The sequence below is a fragment of the Taeniopygia guttata genome, chromosome 2 (genome assembly GCF_048771995.1).
Source record: "Taeniopygia guttata chromosome 2, bTaeGut7.mat, whole genome shotgun sequence".
In the NCBI taxonomy this organism is placed as follows: domain Eukaryota; kingdom Metazoa; phylum Chordata; class Aves; order Passeriformes; family Estrildidae; genus Taeniopygia; species Taeniopygia guttata.
In genome coordinates this window covers 81,352,071-81,377,567 of record NC_133026.1, presented here as the reverse complement: position 1 = coordinate 81,377,567, position 25,497 = coordinate 81,352,071, and the positions used below count along the sequence as shown (strand labels likewise).

General features: G+C 36.6%; 1 protein-coding gene across 2 annotated transcripts in view; it reads left to right on the top strand.

Annotated features, from left to right (window-relative positions):
• The window catches only part of ADCY2 (adenylate cyclase 2), a 203,891-nt gene that overhangs the window by 74,807 nt on the left and 103,587 nt on the right, over nucleotides 1-25,497 (top strand). For both annotated transcript variants that reach the window (XM_072924342.1, XM_012571829.5), the window contains one exon: nucleotides 23,686-23,835. In XM_072924342.1, the coding sequence (XP_072780443.1) occupies nucleotides 23,686-23,835 (150 nt within the window). The remainder of the gene's footprint in view (nucleotides 1-23,685; nucleotides 23,836-25,497) is intronic.

Sequence of the window (25,497 nt, the reverse complement as noted above, 5' to 3'; positions counted from 1 at the left end):
AGGTCTAAGTACTCTCTAGTACTTAGGGGGCTGTGGGTCAGAGGGGCTTGAGAGCTGGGGCACCTGCACATGTATTTTGTGGGTGTGTATCAGCACGTGTGATCAGGTTAGCCCACAGTGGTGGGTGGGAGATGAGGCCATGAGCCTGGGTTGGATACTGGAGAGGTTAGAGGCCGTGTGGCTTGACTGCTGGAAGAAGCAGGGAGTCCAAGCCAGACCAGAGACAGACTTCTTTATGCAGGTAGATGATGATCCAGAGGCTGGCTATTGAACAGATCTGTGGCCAGTTACTGGAGGGATAAATAATGTATCTGTGTATGTATTCTGTACTAAATCACTTTCATCGTGGTCAGCCAGAGAGGGGAGCAGGACCAGGATGTTGGTGTAGCTTGTGTTTGCCCTAGTACTGCATTGATCTTGTGTTTTTCGGTCTGAGTCGATCTGTGTGGTTGGCTATTGGTGTGTGTCTAAATGCACTGTATATAGTTGGGACTGGATGGATGTGGCGATGTGGTGCTGCAGCAGCTTTACCTCTGTCAGACTGCAAGAGTCAGAAACCTCTAACATAAGCCAGAGCCACATATTTTCAAATGGAATTCCATATGTTCATATACAGCATTATGACTTTTGCCTAGGAAGTGTTTTTCTTGGGGAACTTGATGAAGATTTGACTTTAATATCTTTACAGTGAATAACACAGGAACAGTTTCTCCTCTGGGCATCCCTTCCCTTCATATTCACATGTGGGATGTGGTAAGCCCTGAATCCATAAGCTGTGGTCATTCTGAGAAAATATTAAGCTTTCATATCTCCTTCTGGGAGTTGCAGACACGTGTATTACTGCATGATGACGTAGCTGTTTTTTCACTACACATTTGCTGATCAGCGTCAGGGTTCCAGGCAATCATAATAGTATCAAAGATAAAGAAGAATAAGTGTGGAAATGCTGCTCCATAATTACTGAACTGGTATGATACCTGACAGTGAAGGATTGCTGCAGGCAGATGCTCTGAGGGTGCAGAGAGAAGGGAAAGATTTTCTGATGCAAACTGCCTAAGCAGACAATGCTGTCCCTAGAGAGACATTGAGTGATCAGGTAGCAAAGCACATTTTTTCCTCTTCAATGTCACTGAAAGAAATATAAGAATACAGAGCTCAGAGTGTTAGAATCAAGCCAGAAAGGTTGTTATAAATTTTTGAGAAAGATTGAATATCACTTGTGAAAAGGGATTTAGACTAATGAATGCTCTTTCCATCCCTGAAATATCTGTCACAGTTCCTTATGTTCTTATTAGAAATTTATATTAGCTGTTATTTAGTTTGTAAAAACAGCACAAGGAAGGTATGGTGCTGAGATTCTCATTCATGCTAGGCTCAGTTTGGATGATTTGATACAAAACATAATAAGGGGTATCTTCGAGAACTGAGGAGCTGAGAGGTAGGGCAAGAGTTGGACTTAAGTGCTTCAAGGTGATGCTCCTCTGTGTCTGCAATGCTTTTTTGCAGTTGTGATGTGTGCAGTTAAATTGGCTTATTTTGCATTTCCCTTAAGTCTTCCCTTCCTGAAAATTAGAACTGTTTGTCATCATGTTGATAGCTCTGAAAGTGTCACCCTTTGGTTAGCAATGACTATAAACTAGCAAAAGTCAGAAGTTCAGAGATTCAAGAACCATCTGAACACAATCCTGTGCCATGTGCTCAGGATGACTCTGCTTAAACAGAGAGTTTGGGCCACATCACCCATTGTGGTCCCTTCCAACGGTAACCTTCAGTGATTGTGTGAAATCTGCCATTTTATTTTAGCTTTCCAAATTCAAATTTCTCATTGTCAGTTGCTGGAAGTTTTCTCCCAAGACTTGTGTCTTTCTACTTCCCTCACACCTTGGTTTAAAATCCATTTTTACTTTTTTTTTTTTTTACTTATTCTTTCTTACAAACCTGTTTTTTACTTCTTTTGCTGACTTAGCTGGGCCTTTAAAAAATTTTAATTTATGTGGGATTTTTTATCCTTCAGTATAGTTCATCCTGCTTAACAGCTTCCTGTGACAGAGAGTTCATCAGCTTACCTGTGCTGTAAGAACTGTCTTTTGCTTGTTTCAAATCTGTCATCTGTTTGCATCCCCCAAATTCTTACACTAGAAAAGACTGAACATTTGAGCTCAGTTCACCCTTTCCAGATAATTTATGATCTTATAAACCTCTGTCACACCTCCGCTGTCATTTCTTTCTCAGGCTGCAGAATTGAAAATTATTTATCTTTCCTTGTTTAGAAGCCATTCCATACCTTTGATCTTCCTTACTGCTTTTCTCTGATCTGAAAGTTTTCGCTTACACAGTATGAAAGCACAGTCTCTAAGACAGAAAATCCATTTAGACTTCATAACATGATTGTTTAGTAAGGAAGTAGGTCATTGTAAGTTCTGATGATCCTGAATAAAGAGGAAAAAAATGACTAGCCTGATGCTCAAGGCAAGCAAAAATTAGCTGAAATGTTAGTAGTGAAGGAAATGAAAAATCTGTGACCTGACCCATACTATCTTGAGGGGAAGACTTGGAGCATTTTGCTTAACAAAATGAACATGATTCTGTAGCTTGTGAAGGAGGTTCAGAAGAACTGTTATGCATTAATTAGGGTGAAGTAAGAAAAATAAATATGTTCGCTTTTCATGTCAGAAGCTAAAATGTTGAGGTCTGCTTGTACTAAAAATAATTCTAAAGGAGAAAATAGTGGTTCTGATTATACTGTATTATGCTAAGACCTGAGCAGCTAGGTTTGTTTCTGCAGGGCTGTGGCTTATTGGATTATTACCAATATTTTTTTTTAACAATTCCAATTTAAGAGTTGTGAAGCCGAATAAGAAAAAAAATTATACTTCTATACCCATATTACTAGGGATGTGGGAAATAAAAATCTGTACTTAGAAGCAAAGAATCCTTCCTAGACCAGGAGGGAAAATTTGATATTTCTTTTTTTTCTAAGTAACACTATTACTCTTTAAAAAACATGTATTCACCAAAAGGACATATAAATAGAAATGAATTTTTAAAAAAAATTAAATTGCAGTGTATCTGAATGATAATGCAGTTACTGTCTCATTAACTGGATGCCAAAAGAAGGCAGTTATAATTGTGTAGCTGCTGCTAAGAAAATTTTCAAAATGCATTATGGATGTTGTGCCTCATCCTGACAAAGTCAGTTCACAAAGAGCAATAAGCACTGTCTCAAAGGAGTGTTATTTTTCAGATATCAAAATCTTCCCTTAACAAGCGTCCAAGATATAGATCAAAGTAGAACCACAGTGGGTATGGGCTTGAAACTCATACATATTTTCTTGAACTCAGGATTGCAGATCTGTTCCAATTTTGGAAATGAGTTAATTCCAGTATTTTTCAGGGAAAGTTCACGGTATGTTCTGTGGTATTCAGCATTTTAGAAGTGATGAAATGCTTTACATTATATGATGTCTTGACAATATTAGTCCCTGTATATATAATATGCAAAATTATATATGTATATAATGTACACAATATGGATAAATATATTTTTTTCTCCTCATCTACATGTTTTTTTTTAACAGCAAATCAAAGTCTCTGGACTCTACTGTTGTGTTTCAGCTGTGGTTAATGAGGTTTTTTGATTACATTTGTGTCCAAGTACCTTTCATTTTATTTCAGTGAGTCTAGCTGGAATTAAACACATCTCAATATCGCATGACATATTTATAAGTCTGAACCCAGGTACAGAAGTCTTCTTTCCACAAATTCTGTTTCTTCATCAAGTTCTTGTACTTTGCCTTCATGTCAGCAATGGGCCGACAAGCTGGACTACTCATAGCTTAAATCACAGACCACATGAACACAGTGCTGCCTCTGAGAGGGACAGAATAGGCTTGGACAAGAAAGTTGTATGTGTACCTCCTAGATAGATTGAGACTCAGTTGAGGTTCAGTTTTCTTTTGCTGCCAATTACAGTGTTTAAGGGAGGTGGAGAAAGCTGTGGTAAGAGACAGTGCTAAACCACAGTGTACATGGAAAACTAATAATTTATTTTTAAAAGTTGTTAAGTCTCCTACACTGTTACACTTATATAAGCAAGCTCTTGGAAATAGAACAGCAAATACGATTAATGCTGTTTTGGGTGGTTTTGTTTTCCCCTTTCCCTATAGTGTTGTAGAGAGATTCAAAGACATTTAATAGAAAGTTAATTCTCCGCTACTTCTATGAAGTTTGTTGAACTGGATGAAAAAGGAAAATAAATCTAAAGCTATATTCAGTTACATAACTACTTTAAAATTTTATGTTTTCCAACGGGAGAGCAGTAATAACATTTCATCAGTGCCAAAGTGCCATGTTATACTGCTTTGGGATTCAGAAGAGTGTGTCTCTCTGGCTTTGTCTCTTGAAGTCCTGTTGATTTATTTGAAGTCCTTTGAAGTGTCATCTTTATGCTGTATGCCTCCATTAATTCCATTTCTTTTTTGGTTAAAAGCTGATTTTAATATGTGGGATCATACAGTTTGACCTCAAACATCCTATGTTACATTTGTAGCATGAGGACAATTAATGCAAAGGAAAAGATCAGATCTGGAGTGGAAAATAACATCTTGTTTTTGGCCATATTCTTGTCTATTCTGAACAGATCTGATGAATATAATTATGTATTTTAGGATCTTTCATATGGTACATAAAAAAATCATCTTAAAGTTAAAAAAAATTCAATATAACGTAATGGGTTTTCTTATTGTAATTTTGTTTGTTGTCTCCACCTGCACTGCAGGCAATTTAATTACTTCGCACCTGAAACATGAAAGTGTGTTGTATCTTCAGCATGAGCCTGGAAGTCATATAACCTTAACTTGTCCAGGGCCAGAAAGTACCTTAGGGTCTAAAGTGTGCTGTTCAAGTAGAAGTAAAGACTAATGTGTAGATTACAGAGCCAGAAGGAGCTGCAAGGATCATCTGGTGCCACAGTGTTTCTGAGATCAATATTATGTTCCTCACCTGACAATTCTCATCAAGGCTTTTGGCTCCCTCCCCATGCAGTTAGTGTTGATGGTGATTGCCTTTGACAACCTTTGAAAGCAGCACAGAAAGAAGAAAATCAAAATCTGTTTTCCTCATCTAACACAGAGCTTCTAAAGAACCTTTCTGTATCCACTCTGACACTGCTATACCTGCTCTTTAAAATCCAGATTGATTTGTGTCTTAACATGGAGGAAATTCGATTCCAACTTGTGGATGGACTTTCCCATCATCATTACGACTGGGAGATGTTTGCCATGACCTAGGTCACGCTGACCTTAATTAAAGACCCAATCACCATGTCTCAGCTAACGTCACACACTATTTTCATAGTCCCTTGCTGCAGTAGCTCCTCAGAAAGCTAGCAACTGAGCACAGCAGAGGCAAGGAAAAGACATGCAGTTAACTTGTTTCCAAAACATCTTTATTCAAATGTGATTTAAATTTCCTCAGTTATGGAAACATTTCCCATGATATGATAGAAGTTCCTGTAACTACCATAAACATGCTAGATGGGAGGCAAATCTGGAGTATTTAATTTGTTTATTTATTTTTAACAGCAGTAATGTGCGTGTCTCATCCAAAATGCAGCACATTAAACTTAGTCATTTTCCACCTACTCTCCCTTTTGTGTTGTTCTTTTTTTTTTTTTTTTTTTTTTTTTCCTGCAGCTCCTGTATTACTTGTGTTACATGCTCTTTTGTGCAGCCTGTAAATTTCTTCCTTGCCTGGGGACCCACTCTGGCATGGGATCAGGGGCAGGCTGCCTGGGGCTTGCAGAAGTGAGGGGAATGCAGCAGAGGCAAGGGCAGTGTTGGGGCACCACCTTCTCCTACTCCCTTCCCTGGGGAAGGGAGTGCCACAGCAGGCCCCACTGCATCCCAGCATATGCTTCAGGTTGGCAGCTCTTTAATCTGCTAAATTTGTTCTACTTTTCCTCTCTTGGATGCATCATTAATTTTCTCTGAAAAACAAGGATTGAGAGGTTGTTTAATGGAGGGTATAATATTTTTGATATTTCAAATATCAAGCTGTTAAAACAAGCAGAAAATTCCAAATGTGGGTAGCATAAAAATTATTTATGTCCCACAAAGTATTAATTTTGGGAAATGTTTAGATCCAGGATTCATCTTGCAGCCTTATTTATAACTGTGAGGGATTTTCTTAGACATGCCCATGACAATCTTGGTGTTTTTATAACCACCTTGGTCAAGCATCATGTTTTAATCTGAGTCTTTAAGGTAGTCGATTTGATTTGAATATTTCTCCAAAGTATGATTAATAAAGAAGTTAATAGACTGAATATAACAATTTCTGTATTTTAAAATGTTATACATTTTCTTGTACTTCAAGATAATTTATCAAAAATTCTATCAATTCTTTTGTATTATTATCTTCTGTTACTTGGCAGTAACTTAGAGTAACTCAGTCCTTAATTATCCATCTGACACTAGTCTCTAGTTGGGGTAGGAGATTAATTTTGTCCTTCACCTATAATATAAATTTTCAGTGTATTTTCAGCTACTGTGCTATAGTTTGTTTATTTTTATATGTTTTTTTAGCATATGAAATTATAATTTTGGTGGTTGTGAGATGGTTTATTATTATTAATTTTGTTGGAATTGACTACTGGAGGTTGTTTAGATTTATCCCTTGAGTGAGCAGGGAGGATGTCTCACCCAGCTGCCTACAGGTACTGGCTGCCTGCAGTACCTTTGACCAAAGAACTAACTCGAAGCATGTTGCTTGTGATGGGTTCTGTATTAAATACTAAATTAGTGTTGAAAGACTGGTAGAGAGTTATTTAAATATCAGATTAATGTTGCCTACAATATATAATAGCAGGCAAGCCTCTAAAGAATTTATGAAAGAATAGACTGCTGAATAAATGTTTGTTAAATCCAGCTAGATCTTTCTTGAGATGCTTTTAGAGTAACTTTTAATTTGCTTTCAGTGCATAGGCATTAAATATATTAATGAACTGTTCTAATTCTGGTTTTGTGTCTTACTAGTTTAATTCCTCTTAACTCTTTGAGTATTCTTTGAGCATTGTGGTAATTGTTTTAAAAAGTCTTAAAATAAGTGCCATTCATTTAATCATTTATTGAACACATATTTTGTTCAACAAGCAAGAAATGTCAAAAGTCCTAGTAAAACCTGCAGTATTTAAAAGCATAGAAGCACTTACTGTTTTTTTCAGCTGAGTCTGAGTATTGATTTTTAACATCTGGATAGATTTTGACCCCCTCTCATCTGATATGTAGTAGGTGTGAGCCAATCACAAAAAACAGATAGTGTCATTTCCATGCCTATAATCTGCTAAAACTGCTCTTGGAACCCAACTAGTCTAATAGCTCCCTGTAATACCTGCTTAACATCTCTTATTTTTACTTATTGGTTGCCTGGACTATCTGTGAAGAAAGCAAAACATAAAGATACTCCACTTAGTAGCAGTACAACTTTGATACTGTTTGTAAACAAACAGAATTTTACTCCAGACTTACTTTCCAAAGACTAATAATTATTTTTTTGGGGTGGGAAGCTGACACAAGTTGAAGTGACCTGCAGGGGAGGAGTGACTGCATGATGTCTATGTGTACTTCAAGTGTGGTTTTCTGCCACAGTTCTAGATCCATTAAGCAGACAATTACTCTTTTTGCCTGAAAACAAAATGTTCTGTGTATAAACACTTAAAAGATTACGAGCTTTCAGGTATTAGAAAACAATGCCAAAGTAACTTTGTAGTATTTTTTAGCACTTTCCATTACTCTATAAAATATGTTTTTGAGCTTTCAATACAGGAAATCCCAGAGGAAAAGCATTTTCCTTTCTAGCATTTGAGTTAGTTAAATTCCTAGCATACATGATGCAGAACCACTGCATCAGATTGCTACTTTTGGTGGGTTAGAGGAATAAAAATACAGAGGCTTGTTTTGAATTTCTCTCATTGCTTGGCAGTTTTGACAGCACGTGGCACAAATCTGATGGAAACCCAGATGTGCAGCAGCTGCACTTCAGTGGAAATTGGTTGATCCATTGGCTGTTAATCCATTGGCTGTGTTGATCCATTTTCATTAGACTGGCACAGTACATTATCATATCCCAACTCCTACTGCACCTACCTGTGTGAGTGAGGCTGCATCTGTAGTTCTGTGGTCAAAGGTACTGCCAGCATCTGTAGGCAGCTGGGTGGGACACCCTCCCTGCTCACTCTTGGGACCTACCCACCCTCCCTGCTCACTCTTGGGACCTCTTGCTCCAGCTGAAGGGTGGCCTGGTCACCAACCACACTGGCTGAAAGAATGTTAAGGACAACACTATCCTTTTTCCAAGCTCTTCCCTCCACACATTTTTTATCTTGTTCCACCACTTTTGAAAGGAGGTGATGACTACTGTGTGTAATACTTGAGGTGTGGTCATGTTGCCCTTTGTAAAAGCAACATTTTGGTTCACTGCTATGAGCTACATCAAGCAGTTCCAAGCCTGGATAGTTTCCAGTATGGCAGTAGTGGGATTCAGGCTAAACTAGACTCATGATCCTGAAGAAATTCTTCTCTAAGAGTGTTTTGTACACATCAGTAGTTTACCTCAAAATAGAATTGTATGACTATAGTGTGCAGCTACAGCTCTGTCCCAGAGAGGGTAACAGCAGCACAACATGTTTTTTGTGACATCACAAAGAATATCTGACAGAATTAAGTTTATGCAAGTGGTAATAGGATTGAGAGTTATCTGTACTGGAGCATGTGATTTAATTTGGGAAGGGCTGCTGGGACACTTAATGCTGTAGTGTGCTGGCAGTGATAAACGACCACTGCTTTACTGTTGAGTTTGGTGTCCTTGGTCAAAGAAATTTATGCCCTGAGGCTTTTAGCTTTGGGGCTAAAAGTTTTGTGGTTAGCTGTCTGCCACACAGATACACCTTGAAAGGATGTGTAGTACAATTTGTAATACACCAGTGTCTCTCAGTCATGCTCATTAGTTGCAGGCTGTGTAACTGATTTGTGTGTTTGCCTTTTAGTATATGGCAGTGCAGCTCATTATTTGCTAAAATGATGTTTTGTTTAAGCTTTTACCAAACTAATAAAACAATGCTTTTTAAGTAGGATGAGTTTTGATTAAGCTGAAACGACTATTACTCATCAATTACCACTTTATATGTTAGTTGCTTCTTGATATTGTAGGGTTTTGTCACAGCAGTGTTAACTATTTGATCATTAAAGAATATTTATGATTAGATAGGTATAGATACATTAAATGGGTACTTTTGGTATTTTTAGAATTTTGTCTTTTCTGTTATTAAATGGGTCATTTGTTTTCCCAAACTAAATGTTGCATTTTAAAGTCTAAATATATTTTTATGTATAAAAATTACCTCCATTGTTTGCAAACATGCCCTAAGTGATATGGAAATTAGTGAAAGATTTGATGACTGTATCAGTCCTTTTATGGCACTCAATAAAAAAAGTTTCAACATATTCTGTAACTTTGCCTTCTTAGGGAAATAAGTCTGAAAGTTAAAAAACAATCAACTTTCCTAGGACTTAGCCCCGATTTTAGTCAAAACTGCACTTTGCTTAGTTTCCAGTATTATATTATCTGTGCAATTTAAAAGATAGACTTATTAGTAATTCATGTGACAGTTCATGAACTTTTGGATTTTCACCAATATATGGGTATACAATGAAAAGTCTTTTGCATATATCAGCTAAAGCTGATAGTTACAATTATATTTTAGGATAGTAAAATAATTTATTCTGCAAGATGATGCACAGATGTAACTTGTTATTCATAAAAGCCTATATGAAAGCAATGATTGAAGCCCAAGTTTGCAGACATTGGTGAGTTCTAGAAATGATGATATAAATGCAACTCTTCAGCATTAATCCACATGAAACATTCCTGGTGTGTAATTACAGTACCTGGAAATCATGTTTTCAAAAGCTATAAATGCTTCAATGCACATTTATTCTGTAAATAAAAGATACTTTGATGAAACTTAATGTGTTAATTGACCAGAATGTTCCTATTGATGGATCTTCACTATGGAAAGAGGCTAGATAGCATTGACATTATGTCCTCTTTTTACCTTAGTGTGCTATTTTAATGTGTAACAAATAGAAATATATCTCATGAATTTAATCTTCCCTGTCATTGTTTGTTTATAAAGCTCTTATTATGTTTTCAATACCTGAATCCAGTGAAATTGCTTGAAAATATTGAAGGCAGTGAACTAAAGTTCATGGGTGAATCCTATTATTTTAGTGAAAATTGACTGAATTGAATGGCATTTCTTTTCAGAACTCTTTGCAAGGAATCAAATAAGGAACAGTGCAATAGGGCCAGGATTACTGCTCTGATCTCAACCCTACAGCATTTGAGTAAAGGCAAGCCCAGAGACTGTAACCAGGTTCAACCAAGAGACAAGACCTATAAAAGGCAAAATCATGGCGAGGAGACGGTGCAAGGTCAAGCCAGAAAGCCCATGCATAGGTCAGGATCACATCCAGCAATTTATGGGCACATTCACAGTGACAAGGCAGGGCTGAGGTCAAGTCAGTCCACAGCTCCAGGGTGTCTGTGGTCAGTCGCAGCTTAGGTGGAGACCAGCATTCCTCCAGCACAGCAGGAGCTAAAGGCCCCAGGCTGTGCTTGTGAAGAGCTCCCAGGCCTGGGGATGACAGCAGAAGCCCCAGGTGAGGCTGGGGAGGGTTGCTAGTGTTTATGAGTGTACTCAAAGCCCTGTCACATCAACTATTCCCTCCTCAGCCACAATGCCAGTCATTTCATTACAGAAAGGTTGTCCAGGCAAGATTTCTCTTTCTATGCTGGTTAATCCCAGTTATCTTCATGTCCTTTATAGGGCTGGAAGTTGTTTCTGAGAGGGTTTGTACTATCACCTTCCCAGGGATCAAGGTGATATTATCTTCCTTGAAGAGAGGAGTGATATTTGCTTTCTTGCAGAACTCAAGAACCTCCCTTGGTCGCCATGAGCTTTTAAAGGCACTTAAGAGTGGCCTTGTAATGATATTAGTAGGCTCTCTCAGCTCTTGTGGTTGCATCCCATTGTATCCTTCAATTGGATTGTCAACTGGATCTCTGAAAGGTCTCTAACAAACTAATGAGAAAAATACTGTGCTGAATCTTTTGCATCTGAGGCCATCTCCAGGCATGCTGACTTAGAAAAGATGATCTGGATTCTGTGATATGCAAACGTGGAGAGAATACAAATCAAAAGAGAGTTTTTGATGTAGAAATGGCAGATAGCTTTCAGAAAAAAACCCACCAGTTTTTCTTAACAAGAGAGGACAATTATCCTTATAGATAATTCCTGAGTTTGGTGGGTCTGTTGTTGAATGTAAGACAGTGGCCCAGAATGCTTCTCCAGTTTCAGAGCTAATGAAACTCCCTTTCTGTGATAAATTTTTGCTAGTATAGAGTGCACTTCATTTTTATTAATTGCCTTCTATCTTTAGGATGAATTCAGACACTAATGATAGTTTACTATTATCTGGGAGTCTGAAACTTCCCAATGCAGGATGGCATGAAAGGAGGAGTGTTAAGATTGTGCTAGAGGGAAAAAATACATTTCCAGGAAATAATCTCTGTGGCTCTGTAGCAGTGCACTCTCTTGGTGTGTTGTCTACAGACCTTTTTTTTTTTGTCACTTGGCAGGCAATAAGCATGTTCATCACAGTGCGAATTAAGAAAGGTCTGTACATGCTGGTATCTGGAGTGAGGATACACCTGCCCTCAGCCATACCGGCAAATGTTGGCAGCTCCGCAAAACACCAATAAAAAATCATACAACTGTTTTCTTTGTCAATGTATGAAGTACTTTTGATGAACATTGTTTCAGAGTAGGAACAGATAAGGAGTATAAAATATTTATTTTCTGAAAAGCATGGATTTCTTTTCTATTCATTGCTGGTTTCTTCTGCAACTGGGTTTTCATTTGCCTTGATAAAATGGTGGCCTCATCCACAGCTTGTACCTCTGTGCTTTCCTTGCAGTGCTGCCCAGATAGCTGTCTCTAATAGCCATAATATTGCTGCTCATTTCTTCTCCTGAAGAGTGCCTTGCAAAAGACCACTTTGAAACAATTCACTGTCCATTACTGTGTTACCTCCACGGACATTATCTACACCACCTATTCAGTGCAAAGAAGTGGAGGTGAAGGAAGATGAAGAAATCTGTAGGAAGACTAACGAAAGTCACAATTTTGAATTGTGAACTTTGAATGTATACATGACAGCAAATCAAAGAATCTTCAGTGCAAGCAACTGAAAAATCTAAGCAAAGTAACCAAATAAAGGAGCACTAATACAACACAGGAATTTTTAAGCCTTGGCTAGAGGAAACAAAGTTCCTTACTCATTGCAATCCTGTTCTTTAAGTGATTACTCATTTTGTCCCTTATTTGGCATTTTAAGCAATGAAGTGGTGGGATATATATTTTTTGTCCTGTGACTATTGCATGTGGCTCCCATCATTTTGGTTTGGGGCAAGCATTTAGGAGTTCTCCTGTGAGCTGCTGATCATATTCTTTCTTAATGCTTCTGCTTCAAGAAGCCCTGATGGCAGGGGCCAAAGTCATTTTTGTGCTCTTGCAAAAGTCAGAGCTACTGGTGTTGCCCATCTAACTGGCCATTCAGCAATTGACCTGCCTGTTAATTTTGAAGTCTTCTGTAACAGTCAGTTATTTTCCATGGATCCTCTTGTTTGCAGGCTGTCTCAGAAAACTGCTTGGCGAGGAGTTCTGTGCAGAGGGATTAACTCATGCTGAAATGAATTTGGAGAATTGGAACAGCTTAGGTTTTCCAGCATTGTTCTTCAGCATCCCACGGCTCATAGAAATATCTGATGAGCAGTGGGAGTGGGGAAGGAAAGGAATGAATTTGTAGGCTTAGAGCCATTGGGTTACTGTGGGTTCCTAGATGTGATTTTGTATTTTCCACAAAGAGAAAAGTATATTGAAAACCTTTCTCTGCAGAACATGGTCAATAACAAGGCAGCAGCATTCATTGATTGGATTGGGATATTGAAAGCAGAGATAAATGTTGCCTGTTGGAGAGAACTGAGAAATACTCCCATAAATATGTTTGAGAGATTAATAAAACAGAACAAGGGGTGTTATACAGTCCCAGACATGAACATGGGTAATATCCAAACTGACTAACTTGAATTTGAGACATTAAGTGAAGAAAAATTAACTTAGTATGTATGTGGATTTACAGATTTGGGAAATTGTGTTTTAAATAATATAACTGAAAAACAAAATAAATCTAGTCATTCTGTATGGTGTTGAGACCTGCTTCCCTTAGACAGCACATTACTTTGCAATATGTTGATGCTCTACCAGCCTTCTCTGATTAAGAAGGGTTGGTATGTGAGAAATACTGCTCCCAGGTCTTCTTTAATGTAGTATTACTTCATACCTTCATGATATATTAACAAATCTTTCAAGTGGCAGGCTGTACTATTAAAAGGTAGGCTGGTTGCAGGGTGAAGCTTACTTTGTTGTAAAAGATAATTTGTATCAGCAACTGAAACTGATGGGGTTTAAATAGGAATTTGCTTTTTGTACAGGATTATTTTTCCTGTGGAAAATAAAAAAATAGTCATTCCATGCAGAAAAATGTCCTGCAAGTCATATGCACTTTCTGCATTGTTCATATTGCTGCTTAGGAGCACTTAGGATGTAATTTTTCTATTATCTTAGAACATGCCAGGTTCAAAACAGGCATCTTTTATAAAGACAGACAGGAGATTAAAAACATTAGAGAAGAGAAATAGTTTTTATATTTTTGTTGCTATGTGTGCATCAGAATTTGCAAAAAGAGATTGTATTTTCATGTGACTATTTCTAATTTATCCATAGTGTTCCAATAATATTCCAGTCACATTTGAATGAAGTCAGAAATTAATAAATACAATGTAACTGCAATCATCTGGCAATGTTATTATTTCCTTCATATTATTTGTAACGTCTCTTTGTACATAGGAAAGCCTTTCAGTTTTGCAAAGCATCACGATATATTTCAATAATGGATTCACAGCTTTTTGTTTCTAAAATATGTAGAAATGTAGTATACAAACTTTAAAGGAATTTGTAAGAAGTGTGTTAAATGCAAAATCTGGTAGTAAGGCAGAGATGTAGATATAATGTAACTGGTATTATTGCCACTTTAGTGACTTCTATTTGTCTTTGTGTTCATAATATTAAACACATTTGATTTTTGAAATACAATCTTTTGAAGGGAAAACTTTGTTGTTTAGCATTTAATCTTCCCTCAAGTAATCATAACCTAAAAGCCACTTCTTGTATGGTGCACAAAATTTGTAGGTTTATTTGCAAAGCAAAAACCTCTAAAGAATATTTTGAACACAGCAAAGAGTAAATTAAATTATGAGCAAGAAAATTACAGTATAGAAATAAAAATTTTATGTTGAATATTACATAACCATAAGCAGTTTTAAATTGTAATTCTGTTAAAATAACATTTGCCTTAGATGCACAGTAGTCAAGCTATAAAATACCTTATGGAGCTATCTCAATCCACCTTGTGATCATGCCTGTTGTAGCTGCAATTTTTTCCTGCTATTCATTCTGCTAATTAGCATGCTTTATCAGCAATTTCGGAATCTATTTGCACCACTAAAGTTAATTAGCCAAAGTGAAAACATTTCATCTGTGCAAGTGTTTTTTAAAGTGTTGCAAAATGCCTTTGTATGTAATTACACTGGTCAGATAGGAGTTTGAAGAACATACACCTAAAAGTGTGTAATTTGTTTTAGATAGCAACTGGAGCTATGGCAGTTAACCAAAGCAATTCCCCTGCCCTGCTTGCTGGGTCCTTGCTTCAGCACATGAGTAACAAAAGGACTTTCTTCAGAGAGTCTGTAAGGACATTTGAGATCCAGGTTACAAAAATACTCAGGGAGGACAAGGCTATCACAGAGAAACAATTTCTGTATGCGTGTTCAGTGAAGAAGAAACTGAAGAAAATCTCACATTAAAATCCTCTCAGAGGGACTGGTGAAGGAGAGCACATATAGGTTGGTCTGAAACAGGCCCTGGTTCCTGTCGACCATAAGATAGAAAATGTGAAAATAAACTTTAAAAAGGTTCTAGAAAGGGTCAGGGAGACTTTAGGTCTCAGTGTCTTAATGAGGCAAAAAATGAAACTGTATAAATAGTGAATGAGATAAACACCTTCTATTTTGAAAGGAGCAAAAGGTAGTATTTCCTTGTACTTCCCTGGACAAGTACCTCCATTTGTTTAATCATTGCTCTCAGCTAGTTTGAGAGTAATAACCTATTCCTAACAATGCCATGTAGTATTTTAGTTGCCTGCAGTTAATATGCTGCTCTGCAGGGGCTGTCACTAATGCTGGTATGAATAGAAAATGATGGAGAAAAGGAGGCTCAGTGGAGACCTCCTCACTTTATACAATTGCCTGGGAGGGGCTTTTAAACAGATGGGTGTGGATCTCCTCTCCCAAGTACCAAACAAGAGGACAAGAGGAAATGGCTCCAAGTTGTGCCAGGAGGTAATTTAAACTGGATATTAGGAAAAAGCTTTGCTGTAAGGGTGGTCAAGCACTGGAACAGGCTGCCCAGGGAATCAGTGGAATCGTGATCCCTGGAAGTGTTCAAAAAATGTGTGACACTTAGGGAGAGAGTTTGGTGGTGAACATGGTGGTGCTGGGTGAATGTTTGGACTTTATGATCTTAGAAGTCCTCCCCAACCATAAGGATTCTATGACTGATTCTGCTCTATGAATTGGAGGTACTGTGCTAACTTTTAAGGTGTTAGAATATATTCCCACAAACCACGCGATTTGGAAAAATAAACTGTCTCAGGGTATCCAAGATACTTCACCCTAGGGCTCTGGAGTAGAAATCCTGACCTGACAAATGTCATCTTTACAGTTTTGCAGCATGAAGGAGAGAAAAATTATGTGTTTTATGTACGGATGGAATGAAATGGCACCAACAACATTAAGAGGTTTTAGTATTTTCTTCATTCCTTCCTGAATGTTACCCAAATTTAGTACTTTATTTGTCCCACCTTGCTTACTCTTGACAGCATTTGCCTGATACCAGAAAATAGAACTTTCAGGTTTTCTGAGAGCAAATTTTTCTGTTAGATGACTTCTAATTAAGAATTAACCCAAATACTGATTAGAGATTTCATCATATTTCAAAACACAAGTACAAATTCTTAAAAAAACATTAAAAACACTTGTAAGATTGTCATAATTACTAACTCCAACTCTGAGGACTTTCTGGAATCCATTTAATCCAGCTCTCTAGGTCATCACTTTACTCATTTATACACCACTATCATTATCCTCCCTTCTGCTCCACACCATTCTCTGTGAACTATACAGCCAAAGACCACTTATTCCTAGCAAAGACTGCCAAATTATGAAAAATCAGTTTGATTAAAGTTTGTCATAGTCATCAGACTAGCTGAAAAAAATTCTTAAATGTATACAGTTAAAAAACTTATCAGATCATTGTGAACACTGATAGACAAAAATATTGCCTAAAAAAACCCATGCTTAAATAAATCAGAATTTCATATAGTGATCATAAAAAATACAATTTCAAAATGTTTACCAAATAGATCAAAGCACATATTTATTGCCAACTGTTTCAAATGTAGTAGAAAAATTACACTGAGTATATGTTCCTGAGTATATGTTCCTACTGTAACTTATCTGTGTAATTCTAAACTGTCCATTGATTTTAATTTCCACATATATTGATAGCTGAGAGCATGTAGCATATTAATATGCAGTGCAGTTACATACAATATAAACTATAGAAATTAGGGGAGAAATCTGAAATCAACAATAAGTTACTGAGGTTTAGGCATATCAGTACATTAATAATGAGCATATATGTGATCATTGGTTCATTTATCTGTTTGTCTTTCCTTCTCCTGGTAGATTTTGAATCTATTTATTAATTTCTATAAAACTTGTCAGAAGGAGAGATGTTTAGAGATATATGAAAAGATTTTGGGAAGTCTGGTAGATAATAATGAGAAATAAACTTCATGAAGGCTGCTAGACAGTGCAGGAGAGACAGCCTTGTAGTACTTCCAATCAGGGCAAGTAGGGAGTAATCTAGTGGTACACATTAAACTTGGCAGTATATTGCTGGTCCTGTAAATGTACTTATATTAGAGATTTTAGTTTTTTGGTTTTTTTTTTTTTAAGAGTAAACCTGATTTATTGGAAAAGACTGAAGGCATTTTAAGATCAGGCATAGGATTATTTCCGTAACAAAGATAGATGTATTACTCCATAGATTTTTTTATTATTATTGTTTTAATTTTATGGTCTTTTTTTTTTTTTTTTCTCTTATAGTGCACTAATACTCACTGCTACATGAGATCATGAGATCCAGAAGCTAAAAATTTATTTCAGTCTTTTTGAGAGAACATTTGAAGATCAGTTTTAGAAGTAAAGAAATGAAATTACCCTAGGGGTACATGTAAATACAAAAGATCTAAAAGATCTCTCTGCAGGCAGGCAGGAGAGTGCAGTGGCTGCTTGTTTCTTTCTCAGCGAGGACAGCATGAATTCCCCTCTGGCAAAAAAAAAAAAAAATTAGATTCAAAATACTAAGAGTCATTAATTAGAGGCAATGATATTGATTATATGTATTACACAGAAGTGATCTAAAGGAACCATAACTCTGATTCTTGTTTCTAGTTTATTTCTCCTGGGTTTGATTAAATAGCTTAGAGTTTATGATATATTTTTATCTACACTGGCATATAGATAGGGTCTGTATATGCCTAGAGCTGATGGAAATAATTCTAGTCATTCCACAGAACAGCTTCAAGCTATGAGAGAGTTTAATCTGTAATAATGATAAAAAGAAAATCATAAGAAATAACATAGATATTGCAAAAAAGGAATATCCTGCTGCTGTCCTCAATGCTGTGATTGCAAAATCTACAAAGAGAATTACAAATACTACTTAGAAAACAATATCACAACTTCCTGGCTTGTAAAATGATATCAATTCCCCTTCCACAAAGAGACTTTTTACCAAATTTATTTTAGCACTGAAAATATGGAACCATCTGGGACACTGAGTAATTCAAATTTTTTTGTTGTTGTTGTTGCTTCTCAGTTATTTTGAGAAGTCTTAAGTTGAAGGGAGGTTTTTTGGTTGGTTTGTGGTATTTCTTTTAAATGAGTTGTTTCTTGCAATATTGCAGCTTTTTTTTTCTACTTATCTTGCTGTAAAACATTTGACATTCTCCTTGACAAAATATCTGAGGATACTGGGTCTTTCTGTTTCTTCTTTTCATCTGTATTGTGTTCTTATTGTGGCATTCATAAGTATTTACAGATTTAAATGTCATTGATCTTTCAGACTATTAAAATAATTTTGCAGTCATTAAAGAAATTGATTTTTTACTTTGAGTTCATGAGGAAGTAAGTATGCAGTTGCCATAATTTCTCTGTCCTTCAGCCAGTCATGTTCTGTACCTGAATTACCTGAATTCATAAACTTTTACCATCATCTCTAAAACAGAAATAGAAATCTAAGAGGTTGCTACATTTCTTCATGAAACACAGGAGCTTTCATAATAACGACCTCAACTTAGTGGTGTCACTAAATACAGGAAAAGGCCAGGTGTTGCTTTCTGTAACAGCAGCTGGCAGATCAGGCACCACATGATCACTAGTTTTAGGCCAGCAACAAAAACTTTTGCCCTGTCATTTTTCTCGTCCCCAAAGTTCCTTGTTTTTGAAACAGAGGTTGCCATATGGCAAAACGTCTCCCATTTTCAAATTTGCCATCCTATTTGTGTTCTGTGACATAGCTATAAAAGCTATTGGCACTGAAATGTATTCAAATGTTGGACTTCTACAGGTCTGGAAATTTGAAAGAAAAAAAAAGGCAACATTGTATGACTGGCCAGAGCTCCATGTGGAAGAGATTTGCATGGAATAGCTGGAGAACCTTCTGAGTACATCTACTTAAAATAATGATGTTGGGCATAGTGCATGATGACCAAATGAATAACTAATTTGCATGGCATTTCCTTCTAAAATGCTGCTTTTCAGTTCTACCCAGCATTTACCCCATTGTTTTTAGCCGAATTATATCTGAGTCTAAAGATCTACAGGTTCCAGAGCAGCCCATGTTTTCAGTTTTCTTATCCACAAGAAAAATGAAATTTAACTATTGAAAAAATTGTTAATAGTTTGTGTTGGTTTTGTTGTTGTTGTTCTTAAAAGTTCTGTTCATGCAATATTTTGGAAAGATATGTAAAATATCTAAGAGGAAAGAAATGTGGCAAAGTAACTCATAAACTGGAAGCTTTCAATGCAGGGAAAATCTATGGAGGATTCTAATTTTTATATTCAGTATTTGAACAGCAGTTTCTAAGATATTTAACAAATTATTTATGCTTTAGTCAGAATCAGCAGCCTTTATTATAATTCTTCTATTTTTATATAGCATTGTACTTCTTTGTATGTGTATACCTTTGTAGGTACTTTTGATCAGTTGAACTTATATATGATGTACTACATTTTTTTGAGCAACTCAGTGAACTGTAGTACTCTCTTGAGAAATTAGTCATAGCTACTTTGTCTCCATTTGCTTTTAAATACAGCCTATTTTGATAGTGAAGCACTAGACATCTGATTACTTGATATACACTGATACTGAAAAAATACCTGTGCTTGAATGTAAAATTTCCCCATTGCCAGGAAGCACACAGAGCTTTCTGTAGGTCAGAACAGACTGAGGAGACGTCAGCCATGATTATGTTCCTTAAGTGATTAGAGATGCTTCCTGATGGTATCTTGGTGTTCCTTGTGTTCATTTTTGACTCATATTTAGATCACTTTCTGTAGACATGGAATTTATTCATTGATAAAACAGAAACTTCATCACAGTGTGCAGTTAATAGATATATCTGAAGGGATGCAGATGGCCCATAAGATAGATTTTCCTCTCTCTCCACTCTGACTGTACAGAGAGATGGGAGCTTCTGGTCTATTGCTCAGTGTTTCCATATGGTGAATTGAGTGGGAGTTTAGTAGAATTTATGTATACTGTGGGTTTTTGGGGTTTTGGTCATACAGTGCCTGTTCATAACGTGTGTTGTCCCAGATTGCATTTCAAACCAGAACATGTGTGAACCAGGTTCATGCAATACTGTCTTTGAGGTCACTCTGGTCTTTTTCTGCTGTTGAGTTACCATCATTATTACATTTTTTCCACAGCTCAGGCTTGTCCTCCTGGGAGAAATCCCTAACCATGTTGTGTCGTTGATTCCTGAATTCTCTACAGATGTTCTCAGCTACAGTTTTATCTGCACAGTTTTCAGAGCTATCACAGAAAGATGGAGAATTTTTTACCAGGAGATCCACCACAGCTTTTCTTATTATCTAATACACATACACAGGGTTGGGGGGAGGCAGGGATGAGGAGGGAAAAAAAATGGGGGAAAAGACAGTGCAGAGTTCTACCCTAGAGAAGTGACAAGGTAGAAGATTGATCAGACTCAGGACTTCATTCCAAGTGCCTTGGTACTGGTAGGATTCACAGCATGGCATCTTCTCAGAGCAGATGCCTGAACAGAAGAAATCTTTTATATGATTGCATATAGATTAGAGTACTTGGTTAAGAAGTGGGAAGGTCAGTTAATTTTTTTGGACTGAGGAAGACTTTGAACCTGTCTCCTCTGGGAGGATGCCTATGAGACTTTAGAACAAACCTGGGATGGTGGTCATGTCCAGCTCATGTTGAAACTGGGCTGCAATTCAGCGGAAAATGCAGACTTGGGAGAGGAGAGATATTGAGCAAGAAGTATATAATGTTGCTTATTTTGTTTAGGAATGCTAATTGCACTTGCTATTGAATTCTCTATTGGCAGGATGCATTTTGCTCAATAGCAGAAATATTCACTTAAGCCACAATAAATACAGGCACAAAAAATCTGTTTAGAAACCAGTTAATTCATTTCTTGGTGTTTTTTTTGTTGTTGTTGTTTTTTTGTTTGTTTTTTTTTTTTAATTTTATCCCTTAGTGACAGATTTCCAAATTAACTCCATGCTAGCCTAAAGAATCAGAGTGTTTTAAACACAGTTCCTACCTGCATATTCACTTACACATTTACTTGTTAGATCTACACTATGTATGGCAGTGGCTGAGATACCTTGCACTGTCTTCCAACTGCTTAATTCAGGTACTAGAAGCCATTGTAGAGCTTCATGTGGGCTGAATTACCCTACTGAGTATCTAAAAAGCCTGGTTAATTAGCTTCCTTGCCTGTCACTCACTTGTTTCCATCTATTTTCTCACTTCAACTACTTCAGTCATAAACCTGTAATCTGTTTTTCTATGACTGTGAAGATGATACTCATAATTTACTCCTCCATCTACCCATTACAGTATGTTTTTAAAAAATTTTGATTGATTATATTCCTGAAGTTTCGCTTAAATGGTCTATGACTTTATGAAGCTGGACAATTCATTTAGTAAGTGTGTGTGCAGGCTTTCAAGAGTGACATCTACCTAGAGATTATGACAGCACACTGTTGATTTCAGTTCAATTTAGTGATAATTTCATTATTAAACCTTCACGCTATGTATCTCAGCATTTTCTATGCCCAGCAGTCTTTATTTTCACACATTTTTTCCTGCTTCATAATTTCAGTTTAAAACCCAGCAACAACTGCCAGTTGGAAGACCCTTACCCCTGTGTAACTGTGATCTGTCATACAAGATCTTTGTTCACTAATCCATGTCTGTTGACATCAAAGCAGAATCGAGCAATTGTGATTTACAAAGAAATATAAAATATTTTAAGGTCAAATGTTTTGCTGTATACCATAATCGCATATATTTGTGGGGTTTTTTTAGATTATTGCCTGTTGTGAAATGTTTAATTTAAACTATTTCTTATTTCTTTATTTCTTAACAGAAGTTCTTTGGAGAAAGTGAAATATGTAGATTTTTGCCATTGTTTTAGATTTATCTGTTTTAGAAAAATTTAAGAACTCAAATGTTGCTTTTAGAAACATAACAATACCATGACATTAAAGCTTTAGGGACAGAAAAAAAATTCTACCAAACTGAAAACATTGATCCTTTTTGCAGTAAAAGTGAATTTTACTGCCTTTAGCTTTGTGGAGCCATGAAAGGTGAGATGTCAGAAATGTCACAGATGGAGGAACAAGTATTGCATATAATGCTGTTAAAATTTGTGGGGAAAATACAAGCATATATTTAAATCTTGCATTTTAAAGTTTCCATTTATTAAAGAAACATTAAAACTCCATGGGAGTTTTTTTGTGAATAAAATGTATTCCACAAGGAGATGGAGTTCTTTTAATAGGACAATATATCTTTTTTCTCTGAACCACTGTAGCACACTGTTGGACTTTTTTTTCTGATTTCTTTCACTACTAGCAATTCACAAAAGATTGCCTGGTACATAGGTACACCAACCCATGAATGATCACCAGGGAAATCTATCATAAACTTCATTATTAGATTAGCTGTGGAGAGTTAACAAAATTTTTGCCCCCTTTCTTCCTCCTTTTCTTCCAGATCACGAGTACTACGACATCATGTAGTGCTTGTAATCCAGGGTAGATGATGCACTAGGGCCTCACAAGTAGAGACGATAGAGACCTGCTCTGAGCAAGCTGTATCTCACCGTCAATTTAATATTATCTTTATTATTACTTTTATTATTGAATTAGGAATTGGCTTCATTACTTTACTGTGTTTCTTTTGCTCTGAGTGAGCTAGAATGAATAAATGTGTTTCTTTTATTTGCAGCAATAAGCTGGGTAGAGTTAAAAGTATTAGCATCACCACACAATACTGTATCCTTTCCAAAGGTCAAGTGCAAAAAAGGCCTGCTTTTCTTAGCCAAACTTATTTCTCATGTTTGTGGGTTGTTGCTTGCAGAGGGCATCTGATGCTGCAAGTGTGACCCCCTAAACTTAAATCTTTAAGTTCTGTGTTCTAGGCAAATGTAATTTTTTGGTAGTAAGGAAAAGTATATTCTAGTAGACAGCTGTCAGCTCTTGCTCCTTAAACACTGCTTATCATCACCAAGGTTACTATTTATAGCTGACTGATGGATAGCAGTGGATCCGGCTGAGGTAAAATGCAGGTCAGGCTTTTCATGTGTGTAGGTGAAACTTTTCACCCTTAATCATATGGCACTGCAAAAGAAAATGTTGCTAAAAGAGCATAGCAATAACATGGCTTCCAATATTGTTATTAGGAGCTGTAGCTATTGTTTTACATGAGTAGGTGATGATCCCACCTAATTAATACTTAGCAGTGAGCTCTAACATGAGCTGAAATTCTTTTTTCAGAAAACATGTACCTCATTGAGTAGGCAAACATGTTGTTCATTTTCATTCCAGTTTAATCCTAAATTAAAAAAGTATCCAGCCTGATTCTGTCATTCTATTATTGCTTGGGATGTTGCCACAAATTTTAAAGGCTTTTTGAAAGGTTAACGTTGGCTAGAAAGAAACAAAAGCAAAATACATAACTGCAGCAATCTTACATTGCAAGCTAGGAATAATTTCTGTTAATACATTTAGATAAATTACCTGACACTTTTTTTTTTTTTTTAATCCTCGTAGATATTGGCAAATGTAATAATTTTTATCTGCGGGAACTTGGCCGGAGCATACCACAAACACCTCATGGAGCTCGCCCTGCAGCAGACATATCAGGACACGTGCAACTGCATCAAGTCCCGTATCAAGCTGGAGTTTGAGAAGAGGCAACAGGTAAAGGAACATCCCTGTCTACTTTTCTGTTTGCATACTGTCCCCCTATTTGTTGCTATGTGATCCAGTTTTTTAATGGGAAAACACTTACTGAATTACTTAAACTTAATGAAATATGCCAACTCTTTTGAACATGGTTGTGCACAGTTTCCATCTGACTGTAGGGAAGTGTTACAGTTATTTCTGTTGTCAAAATATGGTTTTTTTCTCACTTGTTCTATGAAAATATTTTATGATAAAGAGAGTTAAAAACACTGTATAGATCCTGTTTGCACGCTGTCTCTTTTGTTGTCCTCATGGAATGAGCTGCGAGATGTACATGTGTGCTTTTGGGAATCTTCAGTTCTTTATGCCCAAAAGCAGTCCTGCAAATCACTGCAGGAAGATATTACTGCACTGTTATTGAAAAATATTTGAATCCACAATACTGATGAATCATGTGATACAGTTCTAGAGGTCAGGTTTGTTAAGAGGAGCTAGGGAAATTGCATAATAATACTGTCATTTATTGCAGCAGTTGAATAAAAGAATTCTCTGATTGCTTTATATAGTTCTTTTTCTCTTTGCAAGTTCTGTACAGTGCCTATCATCCTGACAGATAGGTGCCTCATTTATGGGAATTTGAAATACAAATCAGTTCATCAAGTAGTAAAGAAGATAGGTGCATTTTACTTTGAAGGTCACCAAGACTCAAACTTCCATGAACTGTTAAGGATCAAAGAATAGAGACACTGACAGGTGTATGTGGTCACAAAAATGTTTGTGTGTACCTCGTGTGTCCCAGCTGACCTTAATTGTCATCTTTTTTCTCAAAATAAGCAAATGGAAATTCCACACCAGGAATTTACCAGGTCGTGTGTTCAGAGGGCTGTCCTTATTCTGCTGGGCACTTGGCTTGCATACTGGCTGAAGTCGCTACAAAACATTTCAAGTAATCTTAAGGAGAACAGTGTACAGTAAAAGCAAGTTTTGATGATTAGATACGAAATTTGCATAAGGTGCTACTGCAGGAGAGGTTTGTGAGAGCAGTCATTTATGTTTGTACCTCTGCCTCCAAAGCTGTGTGCAGGGAATGGGTTGAGCTCAGTTGTAAGGGCCTGAGTTTCTCCTGTTGGTAGCTTTTCCCTCCAAGAATAGGAAACACATTGGTTTATCTGCAAGAAGCAGACGAGTTGTGTTACTGGACACTGAGTTCAAAGGAGTAAGGATGTTTTGTTTTTAGAAAACAGTACTTACAGCAGACATGGTTCTAGCTGATGTTCTTTGCAAATGTGTATTATTTTGCTAAACGCTACTAGTTTTGATGGAAAGGCATAAATAAGTAGCTTTTGTGTACTGTCGCTTCTGAGGTCTTGCAGAAATGATTGAGAAGCTGATAGTGAAGAGAAGCAAAACAACAGGGATTCTGTGACAAATACTTCCTCTTTGGGGTTTGTAGTACTTATGTTTTAAAAATGCTGTAGCCTAGCAAGATGGAAATAAGAAAAAACCATCTTTCACTGATAAATGTTGTTCTTCTTATGGAATAATCAAGGAAACTGTACATAATCTGTTATATATATATTTAAGTGTGTGTTGTCATGTTTGTGTTTTGCTAGGAATAAATCTATCAAATTATTTAAGACATCTACACAGCCCTAAGTATTGCAGGGCTGGATTAGT